The following is an 18,166-nucleotide window of genomic DNA, read 5'->3' on the forward strand; positions in this document are numbered from 1 at the left end:
GTGTCTGTGTTAGTTTACTACATTCTGAAAAGAGTTTAGTTTCATTAAAGCTGCAGACAGACAGACAGACAGACAGACAGACAGACAGAGCCCCACAATCCTGTTCAGTTTGACGCTACAATATAATCCCTTCTTCTTGGGGTCTGTGTTAGTTTACTACATTCTGAAAAGAGTTTAGTTTCATTAAAGCTGCAGACAGACACACAGACACACACACACAGACAGACAGACTCTCTCACCCTCGAAGTTGATGTGTCTCAGGATTCCCTGCATCACAGCATCGTAGAAACGGTCAAGAGCCTGGAACACACAGAGAGAGAGAGAGAGAGAGAGAGAGACAGAGAGAGAAAGAGAGAGAGAGAGAGACAGAGAGAGAAACTTGTAACTATTGTAACTAAGACTATTTAAATCAACTCAAAACATTTAAGAAAAATTAAATAACAAAAAGGCAAGAAAAAACCAAACATGTTCTCAAATAAAATCTACAATCAATGCAAAAGTGTAACTAAAATCATCAACTGCAGGACTAACCCCACCCCCTCTAACCCCACACACCCCCCCTCTCCCTAACCCCACCCCCTCTAACCCCACACCCCCTCCCTAACTCACCTTGTCGTGCTGTGCACAGCTCCCCCTCCTCTTGCGGGGAATGGTTTGCTCCACTTTGCCCCTCACCAGTGTCATGGCGGGCGTGACGAGAACGATATTGGCCAGACCCTCCTGCATCACCACGGCGCCCACATCCGCCTTCTGAGCGGGGTCACACGCCTGCTCTGAGAGAGAGAGAGAGACAGAGAGATAGCAGGGTCACGCCTGCTCTGAGAGAGAGACAGACAGAGAGCGCGGGGTCACAAGCCTGCTCAGAGAGAGAGAGAGAGACAGAGAGAGAGAGAGGGGTCACAAGCCTGCTCAGAGAGCGAGAGAGACAGAGAGAGAGAGAGCGTGCGAGGTCACAAGCCTGCTCAGAGAGCGAGAGAGACAGAGAGAGAGAGAGCGTGCGAGGTCACAAGCCTGCTCAGAGAGCGAGAGAGACAGAGAGAGAGAGAGCGTGCGGGGTCACAAGCCTGCTCAGAGAGCGAGAGAGACAGAGAGAGAGAGAGCGTGCGAGGTCACAAGCCTGCTCAGAGAGCGAGAGAGACAGAGAGAGAGAGAGCGTGCGGGGTCACAAGCCTGCTCAGAGAGAGAGAGAGAGAGAGGGGTCACAAGCCTGCTCAGAGAGAGAGAGAGACAGAAAGAGAGATAGCAGGGTCACGCCTGCTCTGAGAGAGAGAGAGAGACAGACAGACAGAGAGCGCGGGGGTCACAAGCCTGCTCTGAGAGAGAGAGAGAGAGAGAGAGCGTGCGAGGTCACAAGCCTGCTCAGAGAGAGAGAGAGAGAGAGGGGTCACAAGCCTGCTCTGAGAGAGAGAGAGAGAGAGAGAGAGGGGTCACACGCCTGCTCACAAAGAGAGAGAGAGAGAGAGAGAGGGAAAGTCAGAGAGAGGGGGAGAGAGTGAGAGTGAGAGAGAGAGATAGACCACAAATTCAAAATCTGCTTTATTGGCATGACATGAGTATTGCCAAAGCAGAGTGTGTCCCAATCCAATCCAATCCAATCTCTCTCTCTCTCTCTCTGTGGTCCAGTGCTCTGCTCACCTATTCTCTCCAGCACCACACTGTCCCACAGCTTCTTAGCCAAAGTGAACTTCCTGTTCAGTTCCAACTCTATAGTGTGGTAGGCACCCATCTGAGAGGGGGGGGGGGAGGGAGGAGAGAAAGAGAGAACAGCGTTTTCATCACTCTGAAGGGTGAATCAGCCCAATCGACACCAGCCACCCTCCCCTGACTGACTGTCAGCCCCTGGTTTCTGTGAATATCTAGATCAGGGGTCCAGCCCTGGCTGCTGTCCTTAATGATTTTTGTTCCAACTGTAAACTAAATTGATTAGCTGGACCAATTAAGCTTCTAATAAGCACTTAATTGGTCCAGTTAAGCAATTTAAGGTACAGTTGGAATAAAAAGCAGGAGGGACAGCGGACGCCCCAGGACGGAGACCCCCAATCTCTATATCTCTCCCCTTCAGTCACTTGTGTGTGTGATTATAACAGTTTTGTCTGGGCAACTTCTTGAATTACACAGAGTTCATACATGCTGTTTTAAAATGCAATTTCCAATCATGAAAATAAATAACTGAAGGGGAGACACGCACACAAATTTTATATATATCAAAAGTTGTGCATACTGATGCGCTGGGGAGGCCAAATCTAGACTGATCCTCAGAGCCGGCATTGCATGATATAATAAAGATATAAGTTTATATAAAGTAGTGTTAATTAGAATTAATACAGATTCAAAGATAGAAGTAAAAATGATGTCACAATATATAGAACACCATTACATCATGTAAGAATAAATCATGGATTTGAATGTAAACAATAACAAGTAGTTGTCATGCCGTCAAAAACCTATAAATACCTCCAATGTTTGGATTCAAACACAGGCTCCCTTGAGAAAGATCTGTACAACATATCGAAACGTTGGGCAGCTGGCTCTGAGCTAAATATATATATATATATATATATACACACACACCCACACTGAGCATCAAAAGAAACGCATCACTTGTATTTGGATAAAATTCAGAGCAGGTGCAGTGACTTTCTATTCTGCTGATTAGCAATCGACGTCACGAAGGTGCTGCTGAATGATCTGTGGATCTCGGGCAGGTGTTGTGACTCTTGCTCTCCCAGTTGGTGGCGCTGTCATTGACAGAGTGTGTCTGGTTATACCGTCTCGCCAGGTTTGAAATCGCTGGCTGTGAGCTCCCAAGACGGCGAGCCACAGCACGCTGCCCTCGTCCAGCCTCCGACATGCCGATCGCACGAAGGCGCTGCTCTCTCGACAGACGTGGCATATTTCTTATTTATTTAAATGGCTTTTAATCAAGCTCGCAATTCAACAGCTGAAATCGCTCCCTATCCAGCGTCCAATCAGCTGTCTCACTAATTAGGTGATTAAGCATATACCTTACTTTGCTTTTTTAAATAAATGGTGTTATAATTGTGATGAGTTTATTTTGATGCTCGGTATATATATTTCAGAAGCTATCTACAGTAGTTAGTTGTAGCCATCAATTTGTATGAGATGTATATCTATCTATCTATCTATCTACACACACACACAAATCTTCACTAGGTCTTGCTGGTAAAGCTCCTCCCACGCTGCTCTCTCACACCTTGACGTATTCGTTCTCCTGGATGTTGGTCCCTTTGACCCTCAGCTGACAGGCCTGGGAGTCGAAATCGATCGTCTCCACGCAGATGGTCAGCGTGGTGCGGACGCGATTACTGCCCACGCTGCCCGTGGACGACTCCGTCTGGACTTTCCTTTACAAATCAGAAAAACACATTCACAGGAGGTTCAAATCCCGGCTCAGCCACTGACTCCCTGTGTGTGCGTGTGTGTGTGTGTGTGTGACCCTGAGCAAGTCACTTCACCTCCTTGTGCTCCGTCCTTCGGATGAGACGTCAAACAAACGAGCTCCTATTGGAAGTGACTCTGCAGCAGCAGCAGCAGCAGCAGCAGTTGTTGATGATGCAGAGTTCACCCCCCTAGTCTCTGCACTATCCTCACACAAGCTAGATCTGTCACTGTAGATCTAACTCGCTGTGATCCTAACTCGCTGCATCCTAGTTCATATTGGATTCTAGTTGTGTTATTATTATACAGAGCATCCTAGTTCATATTGGATTCTAGTAGTGTTATTATTATACATAGCATCCTAGTTCATATTGGATTCTAGTAGTGTTATTATTATACACAGCATCCTAGTTCATATTGGATTCTAGTAGTGTTATTATTATACATAGCATCCTAGTTCATACTGTATTCTAGTAGTGTTATTATTATACATAGCATCCTAGTTCATATTGGATTCTAGCAGTGTTATTATTATACATAGCATCCTAGTTCATATTGGATTCTAGTAGTGTTATTATTATACATAGCATCCTAGTTCATATTGTATTCTAGTAGTGTTATTATTATACAGAGCATCCTAGTTCATATTGGATTCTAGTAGTGTTATTATTATACAGAGCATCCTAGTTCATATTGGATTCTAGTAGTGTTATTATTATACAGAGCATCCTAGTTCATATTGTATTCTAGTAGTGTTATTATTATACATAGCATCCTAGTTCATATTGGATTCTAGTAGTGTTATTATTATACACAGCATCCTAGTTCATATTGTATTCTAGTAGTGTTATTATTATACATAGCATCCTAGTTCATATTGTATTCTAGTAGTGTTATTATTATACAGAGCATCCTAGTTCATATTGGATTCTAGTTGTGTTATTATTATACACAGCATCCTAGTTCATATTGGATTCTAGTAGTATTATTATTTGCACTGACTGTAAACTACACTGTGTTTAAATATGAAGCTTGCATTGTAACCCTGTGCTGCCCTCTGACACCTGTGTGAGTCGCCTGGGATGAAGGAGTCTGCCCAATAACTTACAGCTCCCAGCATCCCTCACCATTGCCGCAGGTGAAAAGGCATGCTGGGAACTGTAGTTCCAGCTAGTGCTGTACCGATTATAACAGAGGTCGGTATCGTTTGTATTGTGCTACCCTACCACAGCATAAAGAACTACAGCTCCCAGCATCCCTCACCATTGCCGCAGGAGAAAAGGCATGCTGGGAACTGTAGTTCCAGCTAGTGCTGTACAGATTATAACAGAGGTCGATATTGTTTGTATTGTGCTACCCTACCACAGCATAAAGAACTACAGCTCCCAGCATCCCTCACCATTGCCGCAGATGAAAAGGCATGCTGGGAACTGTAGTTCCAGCTACTGCTGTACCGCCTGTAATAGAGGTCTGTATGGTTTGTGCAACGAGACCACAGCATAAAGAACTACAGCTCCCAGCATCCCTCACCATTGCCGCAGGTGAAAAGGCATGCTGGGAACTGTAGTTCCAGCTAATGCTGTACCGCTTGTAATAGAGGTCTGTATCTAATACCACACCACAGCATAAAGAACTACAGCTCCCAGCATCCCTCACCATTGCCGCAGGTGAAAAGGCATGCTGGGAACTGTAGTTCCAGCTACTGCTGTACCGCTTGTAATAGAGGTCTGTATCTAATACCACACCACAACATAAAGAACTACAGCTCCCAGCATCCCTCACCATTGCCGCAGGTGGAAGGGCATGCTGGGAACTGTAGTTCCAGCTAATGCTGTACCAACTGTAACAGAGGTCTGTATGGTTTGTATTGCGGTACAAGACCCCTGCACAGCTCACTGTGGTCTCCTTGCATTTTTAGTCTTTTTACAAAACGTTTGATCCCAACATCACCACGTCATGCTTGCGGCAGTGTGACATCATCCAAAGAAAATAAGCCCCTCCCACCTGATCGTGGAGGCCCGTAAGCTGTCCCCCACTTGCAGCAGGTTGTAGGTGTGCCACATGTCTTCAGGTTCCTCCGCCACCAGCGCCACTTGACTAAAGGTTCCGCATGGAGATAAACACAGTTTGAAACCCATTTAAAAACAGGCATTGCAGAACTGGGGTAAATTAACGGCGGCGTACAAAACTGAAGGCACTTGAAAGAAAAAAAAAAAGGTTTTCCAAAAATGTACAGAAAAGGTTTAAAAAAAAAAAAAGATTTTAAAAATATTTTTTCATTTTCAGGACGTTTTGGGCAAAAGCCCTTTTTCAGCTGTTTCAAAAGAAACCGTGTTACTTAAAAAAAAATCTGTGTTTTACTTTTTTAAAAAAAAAAACAGCTTAAGGGCTTTTGCATGAAAACAAGGCTTAAAATATGTTAACATAAAAAAAACAGCAATCGTAATAATCATAATAATAAAGGCACAAATGGACACTAGAAGTATTTTTCACAATGATTCAGCCTGGACAGCCGTGCGATTGCTCTGCAATGCATCCATTATTTAAATGCATCAATTACAGTAGGTGTGCCGGCAATTATTAACACAATCGCAACGAATTAGGAATTCAGCCACGACGACTGAAACGTTTAACGAGAAAATAATATTACAGTTGTGTGACGTGTTCGTGTCGACGAACAAAAAACAACTAAATACGGTCAAGAAAATATATAAATACATACTTTGTGTAGCTCTAGGTTTATCAAACGGCTTGTAAAACAACAACATTATATATATATTGACAATAACAACAACATTATTAACATTATTAGCGCGTTGTGTTTCCCTAACTTTATTTACGACGCTCGTTCATCCAAACTTACCCGCAATTGTCTTTTTCTATGTCCTTGCTGAGTAACTTCATGGTTTTGGGGTATCTATCCCGCTGTTTATTAATAATAATAATTAAAAATCACATGGATATAACATAATTAAATGCACCGACATCCTGTCCTCCGTCACCAACTGCAAAACTGATCCGCCACTGGCCCACAATGCAGCGGGCAGGAGACGCTACGTCCTATGACGACATAACGCGGGATAGGACAATGATGTCACAAGTGGGAGGAGTTAGTAAACAGTGGCGCCATTTCCGGAGCCCGTAGAGCTCTTTAACACAGCGCGCTTGCAATGCTTTTAATGTGTTAGCAAGCGCTTAGCCCTGCAAAATGTTCCTTGACATAATCATGCATTCATTCACATAAATAACTTGTGGAGGGCAACGAGGGGCCGTCCGTTGAGATCAGTCACGGTGGCCATATTAGTGAGGGGCAAAGTGTCTTCACATTTCAAAGAGCTCCAGTAATGAGGAGGGGTTGTCTGTACGTCACAATTACAGCTTAGCATCACCACCCTAACTAATTTTGCTTCATGAAGTCGAATGTAAACCTGCTGAATAATGTTCCCTTGTTAACATATTGAATTCCACCCCCTCTATATAGAATGAACTCCCTCAGCTTCATAGAGTCCAATGAAAGCTGCTGAATAATGTTCCCTTGTTAACATATTGAATTCCACACCCTCTATAGAGAATGAACTCACTCAGCTTCATAGAGTCCAATGAAAGCTGCTGAATAATGTTCCCTTGTTAACATATTGAATTCCACACCCTCTATATAGAATGAACTCCCTCAGCTTCATAGAGTCCAATGAAAGCTGCTGAATAATGTTCCCTTGTTAACATATTGAATTACACACCCAGCGCTTTGTATAGTTTTCCATACATAACAAAAAATTTGACATTTCAAACTCTAACATGAAATACTACTGTACTACTATTATGGCTTCCGGTGTAGGGCCAGAAAGTGGTACATCGTCACAATATGGTATAAGGTCAGAAAGCGGTACTCTGTCAGATTTTGGTACGGGTGCAATCAATTCCAATTGTCTTTGTCAGAAAACTTAAACTGGAAACAGACAACCAAACTCTCTTAAAAGAAATATATAATATATTCCACATCATAAATATCTGCCTACTGTTTTCACAATAGTGGAAAAATATGATCAATTCCATTTAAAAAGATCTGAAACCAGAATTATAGATGAGCGACTTTTAATAAAGGCGAATAATAATAATTTGCTTGTCTGTGTTTCTGAGGTGATGAAATGACCCCCGTGTGAAGTTACTGCCCCCTGCTGGACCTCGCTGAGTCCGGCGCTCTGTTTGGACTGAACCTCATATCTGACTGTGTTTAATACCGACAATACCGACGTTAATAATGAGAATTATGAATAATATTAATACTACAAGCCTAATAATAATACATTCATAACTATAAAACAGCTCTACATTTAAAATGAAATTAAATGATACGAATTCGAAAACAACATTTTTTTTACCATCTCATTTAGCCAATTTAATACATAACTTCATAAGTCGAAACCGGTTCATCGTTCTTGACAAACGTCTTTGTCAGTCCTGCCTGTGATCTCCAGTTGTTTCCTGCAGGTGTCCAGTCCGTCCTGCTCCCTCTGATCACTAATGAGAAATGCTCAGGAGCGGCTCTGAGCGGCTCAGCGGGAGTGGCACAGAGCAAGGCGTTAATTTGATTATTTTACTGAGACGCTCACTTACTTAACAAACCCAGTGTTGATGTACGTCATAATTATCGACTACGTCATAACACACACACACTCACACACACACTAACAGGCACGCAGGCACGCACAGGCAAACACGCACGCACACACACTCACACACACTAATAGGCACGCACGCACGCACGCACAGGCAAACACGCACGCACACACACTCACACAGCTACAAACACACATGCACGCACGCACACACACAGCTAGACACACACACACAGACACACACACACACACACACAGACAAACACGCACACGCACACACACTAACAGGCACGCACGCACGCACAGGCAAACACGCACGCACACACACTCACACAGCTACACACACACATGCACGCACGCAGCTAGACACACACACACAGACACACACACACAGACACACACACACACACACACACACAGACACACACACACAGACACACACACACACACACACACACACACACTCACACACACACACACTTCTCCTCCCCCCTCCCCGTTCTCTCCATATCGAATGCCCCAGTGTTTGAATAACGTTACAAAGTTGTAGAAGACAGTGTATCTTTTGTACTGGGGAAAGCCTTGCACTGGATAACACCCCCAGCGCTGCAGACCCGCCCCCCCCGATGAACCTGCTCCGGTCCCTCTGAAGCAGCGCCACACTGCTTTCTCTCCACGGACAGGCTCGCAGCTCTGACTTTCAGACCCCGAATCCTCCTATCTGCCGCACGGCCAGGTGGGGCTCTGTTTATCCGACAGCGGACAGCGGACAGCGGACAGATTTCCTCTTTTGCTTGGGAACAGGAGCTCGCCAAGGAATTTTTCTCATCTCTGTAATCCTGAAGGGAATTCTGTTGGGAGAAGCATTCTACGCTGAATACATAAACGGTATTTTTTAAATGTATTATTATTATTATTATTATTATTATTATTATTATTAAATGACAGTGTTCAATATTTTGGTGACACTGTATAATATAATATAAAACTATGGCTATTGAAACTCAGGGGGGCTGTCTGAATCATTGCTGGAGCCACAGTCCAGTATAATATATAAAACTATGGCTATTGAAACTCAGGGGGGGCTGTCTGAATCATTGCTGGAGCCACAGTCCAGTATAATATATAAAACTATGGCTATTGAAACTCAGGGGGACTGTCTGAATCATTGCTGGAGCCACAGTCCAGTATAATATATAAAACTATGGCTATTGAAACTCAGGGGGGCTGTCTGAATCATTGCTGGAGCCACAGTCCAGTATAATATATAAAACTATGGCTATTGAAACTCAGGGGGGCTGTCTGAATCATTGCTGGAGCCACAGTCCAGTATAATATATAAAACTATGGCTATTGAAACTCAGGGGGGCTGTCTGAATCATTGCTGGAGCCACAGTCCAGTATAATATATAAAACTATGGCTATTGAAACTCAGGGGGGCTGTCTGAATCATTGCTGGAGCCACAGTCCAGTATAATATATAAAACTATGGCTATTGAAACTCAGGGGGGACTGTCTGAATCATTGCAGGAGCCACAGTCCAGTATAATATATAAAACTATGGCTATTGAAACTCAGGGGGACTGTCTGAATCATTGCAGGAGCCACAGTCCAGTATAATATATAAAACTATGGCTGAATCGTTTATTTAAGTATTCTACACATTTTTTTTTCAGAATCTTCGCGTCATCAACAGAAAACTTCCAGGAACTTTTTCGATTAAAGTTTCCTGTTTTTACCGACCCGGCGGTTGGGAGCAGCCAGTTTCTCACCTCGACTTAACCCAAGATCGGACAGTCTTAAGGATTTAGGGGAAGAATTTTGGGGATCTTACAGAAGAAACGCGCTCTGAAACGATCTTCAAACGCTACTGTCCGGATACAAGACATTGATTATTTCATTGGAGGAGTTTGCATTGTGATCTGATCAATAATCTGTTTTTTTTTTCTTCTTCATTATTTGTATTTCTTGAGAGTTTAATTATTATTATTTTTTGTATTATTGCATGCGTTTTTTTTTTTAATTAGACGAATTTCATTTTTCAAATAATTGCATTCAGAAAAAAATATCTATATATTATTTTTTTATAGAATTACATGAATTTTTGTTTACAATTTTGCACTACAATTAGCCTATTCAAAATAATAATAATAATAATAATAATAATAATAATAATAATAATAATAATAACGATGGCTACCACGGGTCTGCAGCTTCTAGGCTTGTCTCTCTGCGTCATCGGCTGGATCGGAGCCATCGTGACGTGTGCGCTCCCCGTGTGGCGCGTCACGGCATTCATCGGCAACAATATCGTCATCGCGCAAACCATCTGGGAGGGTCTGTGGATGAACTGCATCGTGCAAAGCACCGGGCAGATGCAATGCAAAGTGTACGACTCCATGCTGGCGCTGCCGAGGGATCTGCAAGCCGCCCGGGCGCTCACGATCATCTCGGTGTTGATCGCGCTGCTCGCTCTCATGATCGGCATCGTCGGGGCGAAATGCACCAAGTGCGTGGAGGAGGGGCCGCTCAAGTCTCGGATCTCTTTGATTTCGGGGTCTCTGTTCTGCGCGGCGGGGTTCCTGTACTTGATCCCCGTGTGCTGGACCGCCAATTCTATCATCAAAGATTTTTATAACCCGCTGGTCCCGGCCCCGCGTAAAAGGGAGCTGGGTCCGGCGCTGTATTTCGGCTGGGGCACGGCCGCGTTGCTCCTTCTCGGGGGGGCGCTTCTCGTCAGCGGCGCCCGCTCCGCTTCCAATCCGAATTACGACAGCGCCAGCCGGCGCAGCAGCCCCACCAGAAACGCCCCGACGCTTCCCGCGGAGAGAGTGAAAGGCTACGTCTGAATAAAACGTTAAAATAAGAAAATTAAAAAAATTGCAATTCGGGTCCTGTAACAGTAACATATAATAGTGATCTATAAACGCGGTGGGGCGGGGGGCGGGGGGGGGGGGAGGGGATTCGGATAACACACACAATCGGATATTGAACAGGGATAGTAATTTATACGACACAAAATCGTAAACTTTAAGTAAATACGACCCGCTTCAGTCAACATCCGTCTCGCTGTTTATATTTAAAACATCCAAGGTAATATTTAACGTAGTTTAACTTGTCAAACATATTCGTCAAACGTAAGGTTAAATTGTGCTTAAGATCTGACAGAGATCCGTGTCTATATATATATATATACCTACAGCCACAAAGTATAACAACAGACACCAAGATATTTAGCGAGCGAGGAGTCCGAGTGAAATTATCCGGCAGCAATTTCCAAACTTTTAACTCTACTGAGAAACATACTTTGACGAGAAACACGTCCTATATTCATTTATTTGTTTCCCGCCAAAATAAAAACGTAACAAAAACGAGTGTCTAGTTTTAAAACGCTCTCTCTCTCTCTCTCTCTCTCTCTCTCTCTCTCTCTCTCTCTCTCTCTCTCTCTCTCTCTCTCTCTCTCTCTCTCTCTCTTTTTAAACTTGTACTGTATAAACCTGTACTAGAGCCCCCAAATCTTGTTAGCTGTTTATAACATAACTAATTTACATGACGTGATGTTAGGTGATGTTGAATCTGTGTGTTGATGTGTAACGTATTTGCATTCTTTTTTTATTGTACAAAACAAAAACCGAATTAAAAACAGTTTAAACATGTGAGATTAAACATTCTGTTGAGTTTCCTGTTTATTTGTGTATTTATACGTTATTTTCTAACTAGATCGACACATATTCTTATAGACAGATACAGATTGATTAATAAGCATAGGGAAGCATTGTAAAGCACAGAGAGGTCTGGTAAAGCATAGGGAAGCATTGTAAAGCACAGAGAGGTCTGGTAAAGCATAGGGAAGCATTGTAAAGCACAGAGAGGTCTGGTAAAGCATAGGGAAGCATTGTAAAGCACAGAGAGGTCTGGTAAAGCATAGGGAAGCATTGTAAAGCACAGAGAGGTCTGGTAAAGCATAGGGAAGCATTGTAAAGCACAGAGAGGTCTGGTAAAGCATAGGGAAGCATTGTAAAGCACAGAGAGGTCTGGTAAAGCATAGGGAAGCATTGTAAAGCACAGAGAGGTGTGGTAAAGCATAGGGAAGCATTGTAAAGCACAGAGAGGTCTGCTAAAGCATAGGCAAGCATTGTAAAGCACAGAGAGGTCTGGTAAAGCATAGGGAAGCATTGTAAAGCACAGAGAGGTGTGGTAAAGCATAGGGAAGCATTGTAAAGCACAGAGAGGTCTGGTAAAGCATAGGGAAGCATTGTAAAGCACAGAGAGGTCTGGTAAAGCATAGGGAAGCATGGTAAAGCACAGAGAGGTCTGGTAAAGCATAGGGAAGCATTGTAAAGCACAGAGAGGTCTGGTAAAGCATAGGGAAGCATTGTAAAGCACAGAGAGGTCTGGTAAAGCATAGGGAAGCATTGTAAAGCACAGAGAGGTCTGGTAAAGCATAGGGAAGCATTGTAAAGCACAGAGAGGTCTGGTAAAGCACAGGGAAGCATTGTAAAGCACAGAGAGGTCTGGTAAAGCATAGGGAAGCATTGTAAAGCACAGAGAGGTCTGGTAAAGATACAGTGGTAAACTTTCATAGGGGTTTATATAGATAATGTACTGTAGATAGATAGATAGAGAGAGAGAGAGAAAGCAGTAGAAAGATTTTTACAGTATAGTGTGTGAAGGGACAGAGAGTTATTGAGAGGGAGATGGGGGGATGGAGGGAGAGAGAGAGACAGAGAGAGGGGTCTTTGATGCAGCTGTGCAATGATGCAATGTCTCGAACAATGGCAGCTATCTAAGCAATGCGACATTCATGAGAATTAGATATTTAATATACAACTAATTCCACCCCCACCTAACCCTGTCCCGCCCACACACACACACACACACTGATACACAGAGACACTACAGGTTTGTTCTCTATCTATCTGTCTCTATCTGTGTATATCTTTATTATTATTATTATTATTATTATTATTATTATTATTATTATTATTATTATTATTATTATTAACGAGTCATTTGGCAGATGCTTTTCTCCAAAGCGACTTCCAGAGACTAGGAGGGTGAACTCTGCATCATCAACAACTGCTGCTGCTGCTGCAGAGTCACTTCCAATAGGAGCTCGTTTGTTTTACGTCTCATCCGAAGGACGAAGCACAAGGAGGTGAAGTGACTTGCTCAGGGTCACACACACACACACACACAGGGAGTCAGTAGCACAGAGAGGTATGGTAAAGCATAGGGAAGCTTTGTAAAGCACAGAGAGGTCTGGTAAAGCATAGGGAAGCATTGTAAAGCACAGAGAGGTCTGGTAAAGCATAGGGAAGCATTGTAAAGCACAGAGAGGTCTGGTAAAGCATAGGGAAGCATTGTAAAGCACAGAGAGGTATGGTAAAGCATAGGGAAGCTTTGTAAAGCACAGAGAGGTCTGGTAAAGCATAGGGAAGCATTGTAAAGCACAGAGAGGTCTGGTAAAGCACATTAATAAACATAGATAGATGGACAGATAGATTTCTCCTAGCGATTCTATAAGCAGTCAGTTTCTACGCACACACAGTGAGTGCATTGATTGGTGTTGCTGTACAATGCAGCCCTCTATGTGTCTGTGCGTGTCAGTGTGTGTCTGTGTGTGTTTGTGTCAGTGTGCCAGGCTATGATTCATATATGACATAATGACCGGACCGGAGGTATCAATCTAGTCTCAGTGGCACCTTCATGCCAAGGGAAAGCTGACACTGCCAGGCAGAGACTACCAGTAAGGACTGAATGGAACATGAAGCCGTATGTATTGTTTTAATACCCCTGCACACTATCTCCCTATCTCTCTCTCTCCTTTCTGCTGTGCTCTCCCTCTCTCTCACTCCCCTTCTCTCCTCTCCCCATCTCTCTTCCTCACCCCTTCTCTTCCTCTCCCTTTATTTTCCTCACCCCTTCTCTCTCCATCTCCCCATCTCGATTCCTCACCCCTTCTCTCTCCATCTCCCCACCTCGCTTCCTCACTCCTCTCTTCATCTCCCCATCTCGATTCCTCACCCCTTCTCTCTCCATCTCCCCATCTCGATTCATCACCCCTTCTCTCTCCATCTCCCCATCTCGATTCCTCACCCCTTCTCTCTCCATCTCCCAACCTCGCTTCCTCACTCCTCTCTTCATCTCCCCACCTCGCTTCCTCACTTCTCTCTTCATCTCCCCATCTCGATTCCTCACCCCTTCTCTCTCCATCTCCCCATCTCGATACCTCACCCCTTCTCTCTTCATCTCCCCATCTCGATACCTCACCCCTTCTCTCTCCATCTCCCCATCTCGATACCTCACCCCTTCTCTCTCCATCTCCCCATCTCGATTCCTCACCCCTTCTCTCTCCATCTCCCCATCTCGATTCCTCACCCCTTCTCTCTCCATCTCCCCATCTCGATTCCTCACCCCTTCTCTCTTCATCTCCCCATCTCGATACCTCACCCCTTCTCTCTCCATCTCCCCATCTCGATACCTCACCCCTTCTCTCTCCATTTCCCCATCTCGATTCCTCACCCCTTCTCTCTTCATCTCCCCATCTCGATACCTCACCCCTTCTCTCTCCATCTCCCCATCTCGATTCCTCACCCCTTCTCTCTCCATCTCCCCATCTCGATTCCTCACCCCTTCTCTCTCCATCTCCCCATCTCGATTCCTCACCCCTTCTCTCTCCATCTCCCCACCTCGCTTCCTCACTCCTCTCTTCATCTCCCCATCTCGATTCCTCACCCCTTCTCTCTCCATCTCCCCATCTCTCTTCCTCACCCCTTCTCTCTCCATCTCCCCATCTCTCTTCCTCACCCCTTCTCTCTCCATCTCCCCATCTCGATACCTCACCCCTTCTCTCTTCATCTCCCCATCTCGATACCTCACCCCTTCTCTCTTCATCTCCCCATCTCGATACCTCACCCCTTCTCTCTCCATCTCCCCATCTCGATTCCTCACCCCTTCTCTCTCCATCTCCCCATCTCTCTTCCTCACCCCTTCTCTCTCCATCTCCCCATCTCTCTTCCTCACCCCTTCTCTCTCCATCTCCCCATCTCGATACCTCACCCCTTCTCTCTTCATCTCCCCATCTCGATACCTCACCCCTTCTCTCTCCATCTCCCCATCTCGATTCCTCACCCCTTCTCTCTCCATCTCCCCATCTCGATTCCTCACCCCTTCTCTCTTCATCTCCCCATCTCGATACCTCACCCCTTCTCTCTTCATCTCCCCATCTCGATACCTCACCCCTTCTCTCTCCATCTCGATTCCTCACCCCTTCTCTCTCCATCTCCCCATTGTGATTCCTCACCCCTTCTCTCTTCATCTCCCCACCTCGCTTCCTCACTTCTCTCTTCATCTCCCCACCTCGCTTCCTCACCCCTTCTCTCTTCATCTCCCCATCTCGCTTCCTCACCCCTTCTCTTCATCTCCCCACCTCGCTTCCTCACTTCTCTCTTCATCTCCCCACCTCGCTTCCTCACCCCTTCTCTCTTCATCTCCCCACCTCGCTTCCTCACCCCTTCTCTCTTCATCTCCCCATCTCGATTCCTCACCCCTTCTCTCTTCATCTCCCCATCTCGCTTCCTCACCCCTTCTCTTCATCTCCCCACCTCGCTTCCTCACCCCTTCTCTTCATCTCCCCACCTCGCTTCCTCACCCCTTCTCTCTTCATCTCCCCATCTCGATTCCTCACCCCTTCTCTCTTCATCTCCCCATCTCGCTTCCTCACCCCTTCTCTTCATCTCCCCACCTCGCTTCCTCACCCCTTCTCTTCATCTCCCCACCTCGCTTCCTCACCCCTTCTCTTCATCTCCCCATCTCGATTCCTCACCCCTTCTCTCTTCCTCCCCCTTTCTATCTTCTTCTCACCACTTGTCTCCCTTTCTATCGTCCCCTCACTTCTTCTCCCTTCCTCTTCCCCTCTCCACACACTATCCCCCTTTCCCTTGCCTCTCCCTTTCTCCCTCTCTCTCTCTCACACACAGAGCACATTATGTTTCACAATAGCTCTCTTCTCACATACAGTACACAGTGAGCTTGTCTTGAACTTGCTAATATTTGTTAATGTGGAGAAAATTTATTCCGAAGGCGAGTTTGACCCCATTGTGTGAAGAGACACATACAAATGTATCATTACTCTTGCATGAAATAGCTAAATCGTTTTGTTTTAATTTCACAGCTGTGCATAATAGTTTTGCACCCCCTAACACTTTCAAGACTGACTCTATTAACATCAGTTAGATATTTTATTTAACATCGTGCACTCAAAAGAAATTACAAAATATGAAACTGTAATATTAGTACAGTAGGTATTTCATGTTAGATTTCGCACATTTTTCATGTGAGTTTTTTATTAAGTATCTGGAAAACTCCAAAGCGCTGGGTGTGGAATTTAATATATTAACAAGGGAACATTATTCAGCAGCTTTCATTGGACTCTATGAAGCTGAGGGAGTTCATTCTATATAGAGGGTGTGGAATTCAATATGTTAACAAGGGAACATTATTTAGCAGGTTTACATTCAAGTTTATGAAGCAAAATTAGTTATTTCTATAGAGGGGGATGCTAAACTTTTGGCCAGAGCTGTAGGTCTTGATTAAATTCTCATTCAGTAAGTAGTTGTGCTTTCTCTACCCTTATAAATAAGCTTCCCCTGCAAAAGCACAGAGAGGTCTGGTAAAGCATAGGGAAGCATTGTAAAGCACAGAGAGGTCTGGTAAAGCATAGGGAAGCATTGTAAAGCACAGAGAGGTCTGGTAAAGCATAGGGAAGCATTGTAAAGCACAGAGAGGTCTGGTAAAGCATAGGGAAGCATTGTAAAGCACAGAGAGGTCTGGTAAAGCACAGGGAAGCATTGTAAAGCACAGAGAGGTCTGGTAAAGCATAGGGAAGCATTGTAAAGCACAGAGAGGTCTGGTAAAGCATAGGGGAGCATTGTAAAGCACAGAGAGGTCTGGTAAAGCATAGGGAAGCATTGTAAAGCACAGAGAGGTCTGGTAAAGCATAGGGGAGCATTGTAAAGCACAGAGAGGTCTGGTAAAGCATAGGGAAGCATTGTAAAGCACAGAGAGGTCTGGTAAAGCATAGGGAAGCATTGTAAAGCACAGAGAGGTCTGGTAAAGCATAGGGAAGCATTGTAAAGCACAGAGAGGTCTGGTAAAGCATAGGGAAACATTGTAAAGCACAGAGAGGTCTGGTAAAGCATAGGGAAGCATGGTAAAGCACAGAGAGGTCTGGTAAAGCATAGGGAAGCATTGTAAAGCACAGAGAGGTCTGGTAAAGCATAGGGAAGCATTGTAAAGCACAGAGAGGTCTGGTAAAGCATAGGGAAGCATTGTAAAGGACAGAGAGGTCTGGTAAAGCATAGGGAAGCATTGTAAAGGACAGAGAGGTATGATAAAGTATCTATATATATATATATATATATATATATATATATATATATATATATACACACACACATACACATACACAACAACACCCCAACAGATCAGACCATGATAAAAACTAACTCTTATAAAGATGCCCCTGCAGTAAAAGCACAGTAGGGTATGGTAAACCATGTTAAGCTGTGGTAAATGCAAGGAGAGTAATCAGTGGAACAGCACACTGTTAAAATCTTCAGAAGAAATTGAAGTTTCACCCACAGCCAGTCTCCTACACGCAAGACCAGAAGACACACAGTGTGGGAGTGAACTGAAGAGACACTTCTTCACACAGAGAGTGTCACTGGGATCCTTAAGAGACCCGACAAAAGTTAGGAGGTGAATCAACTGCTCGGAACCGGACGAGTGCTGACGAGCTAAAACAGCGCCCTCTTGTGCAGAAAGGCTTAAATTCTAAATCATTTTCAGAACATCACAGAAACAGCGCCACAGTGAGACAATGCTGCCCCCCTGTGGTCAACCATGGTAATGGCCAACAGTGTGACTAATAAAATGACATCCCAACCCCATGCAGGACCACTTACCCCCCAGAGATACAGAAGCGCTCGCCCGATTGTGATCAAACTCGCTCAGGATCTTTAAATGCGCAAGCTAGTTGTAGATCACTGCACTGTATTTAATTCTGCATTTTAAAATATTTTGTAGGAACTGAGACAGCGATTGAAGAACTATAGAGTTTGGATGTGTATTGAGGCAGGTCAACGAAA

General features: G+C 44.4%; 2 protein-coding genes across 2 annotated transcripts; one reads left to right on the forward strand and one right to left on the reverse strand.

The window, feature by feature from the left end:
* Positions 1–239: 239 nt before the first annotated feature.
* Positions 240–6,453, reverse strand: LOC131735009 (protein pelota homolog; the record flags this gene model as incomplete). The annotated part of the gene is given in 6 exon segments (XM_059021502.1): positions 240–300; positions 610–773; positions 1,636–1,726; positions 3,215–3,365; positions 5,404–5,496; positions 6,263–6,453. Coding segments are annotated over 6 exon segments (601 nt in total), but the record flags the coding sequence as incomplete, so codon positions are not given.
* A 2,208-nt stretch (positions 6,454–8,661) lies between these two features.
* On the forward strand, positions 8,662–11,702 carry LOC131735010 (claudin-4-like). Its single transcript, XM_059021503.1, has 2 exons — positions 8,662–8,903; positions 9,692–11,702. Exon 2 carries the CDS (start codon positions 10,112–10,114, stop codon positions 10,862–10,864), a length of 753 nt encoding a protein of 250 aa, XP_058877486.1. The 5' UTR covers positions 8,662–8,903; positions 9,692–10,111; the 3' UTR covers positions 10,865–11,702.
* Positions 11,703–18,166: the final 6,464 nt, after the last annotated feature.

The sequence above is a fragment of the Acipenser ruthenus genome, unplaced genomic scaffold (assembly GCF_902713425.1).
Source record: "Acipenser ruthenus unplaced genomic scaffold, fAciRut3.2 maternal haplotype, whole genome shotgun sequence".
NCBI classification, from domain to species: Eukaryota; Metazoa; Chordata; class Actinopteri; order Acipenseriformes; family Acipenseridae; genus Acipenser; species Acipenser ruthenus.

Coding starts and splice junctions, on each gene's coding strand:
- LOC131735010 (XM_059021503.1), top strand. CDS start 10,112: ATGAATTTTTGTTTACAATTTTGCACTACAATTAGCCTATTCAAAATA.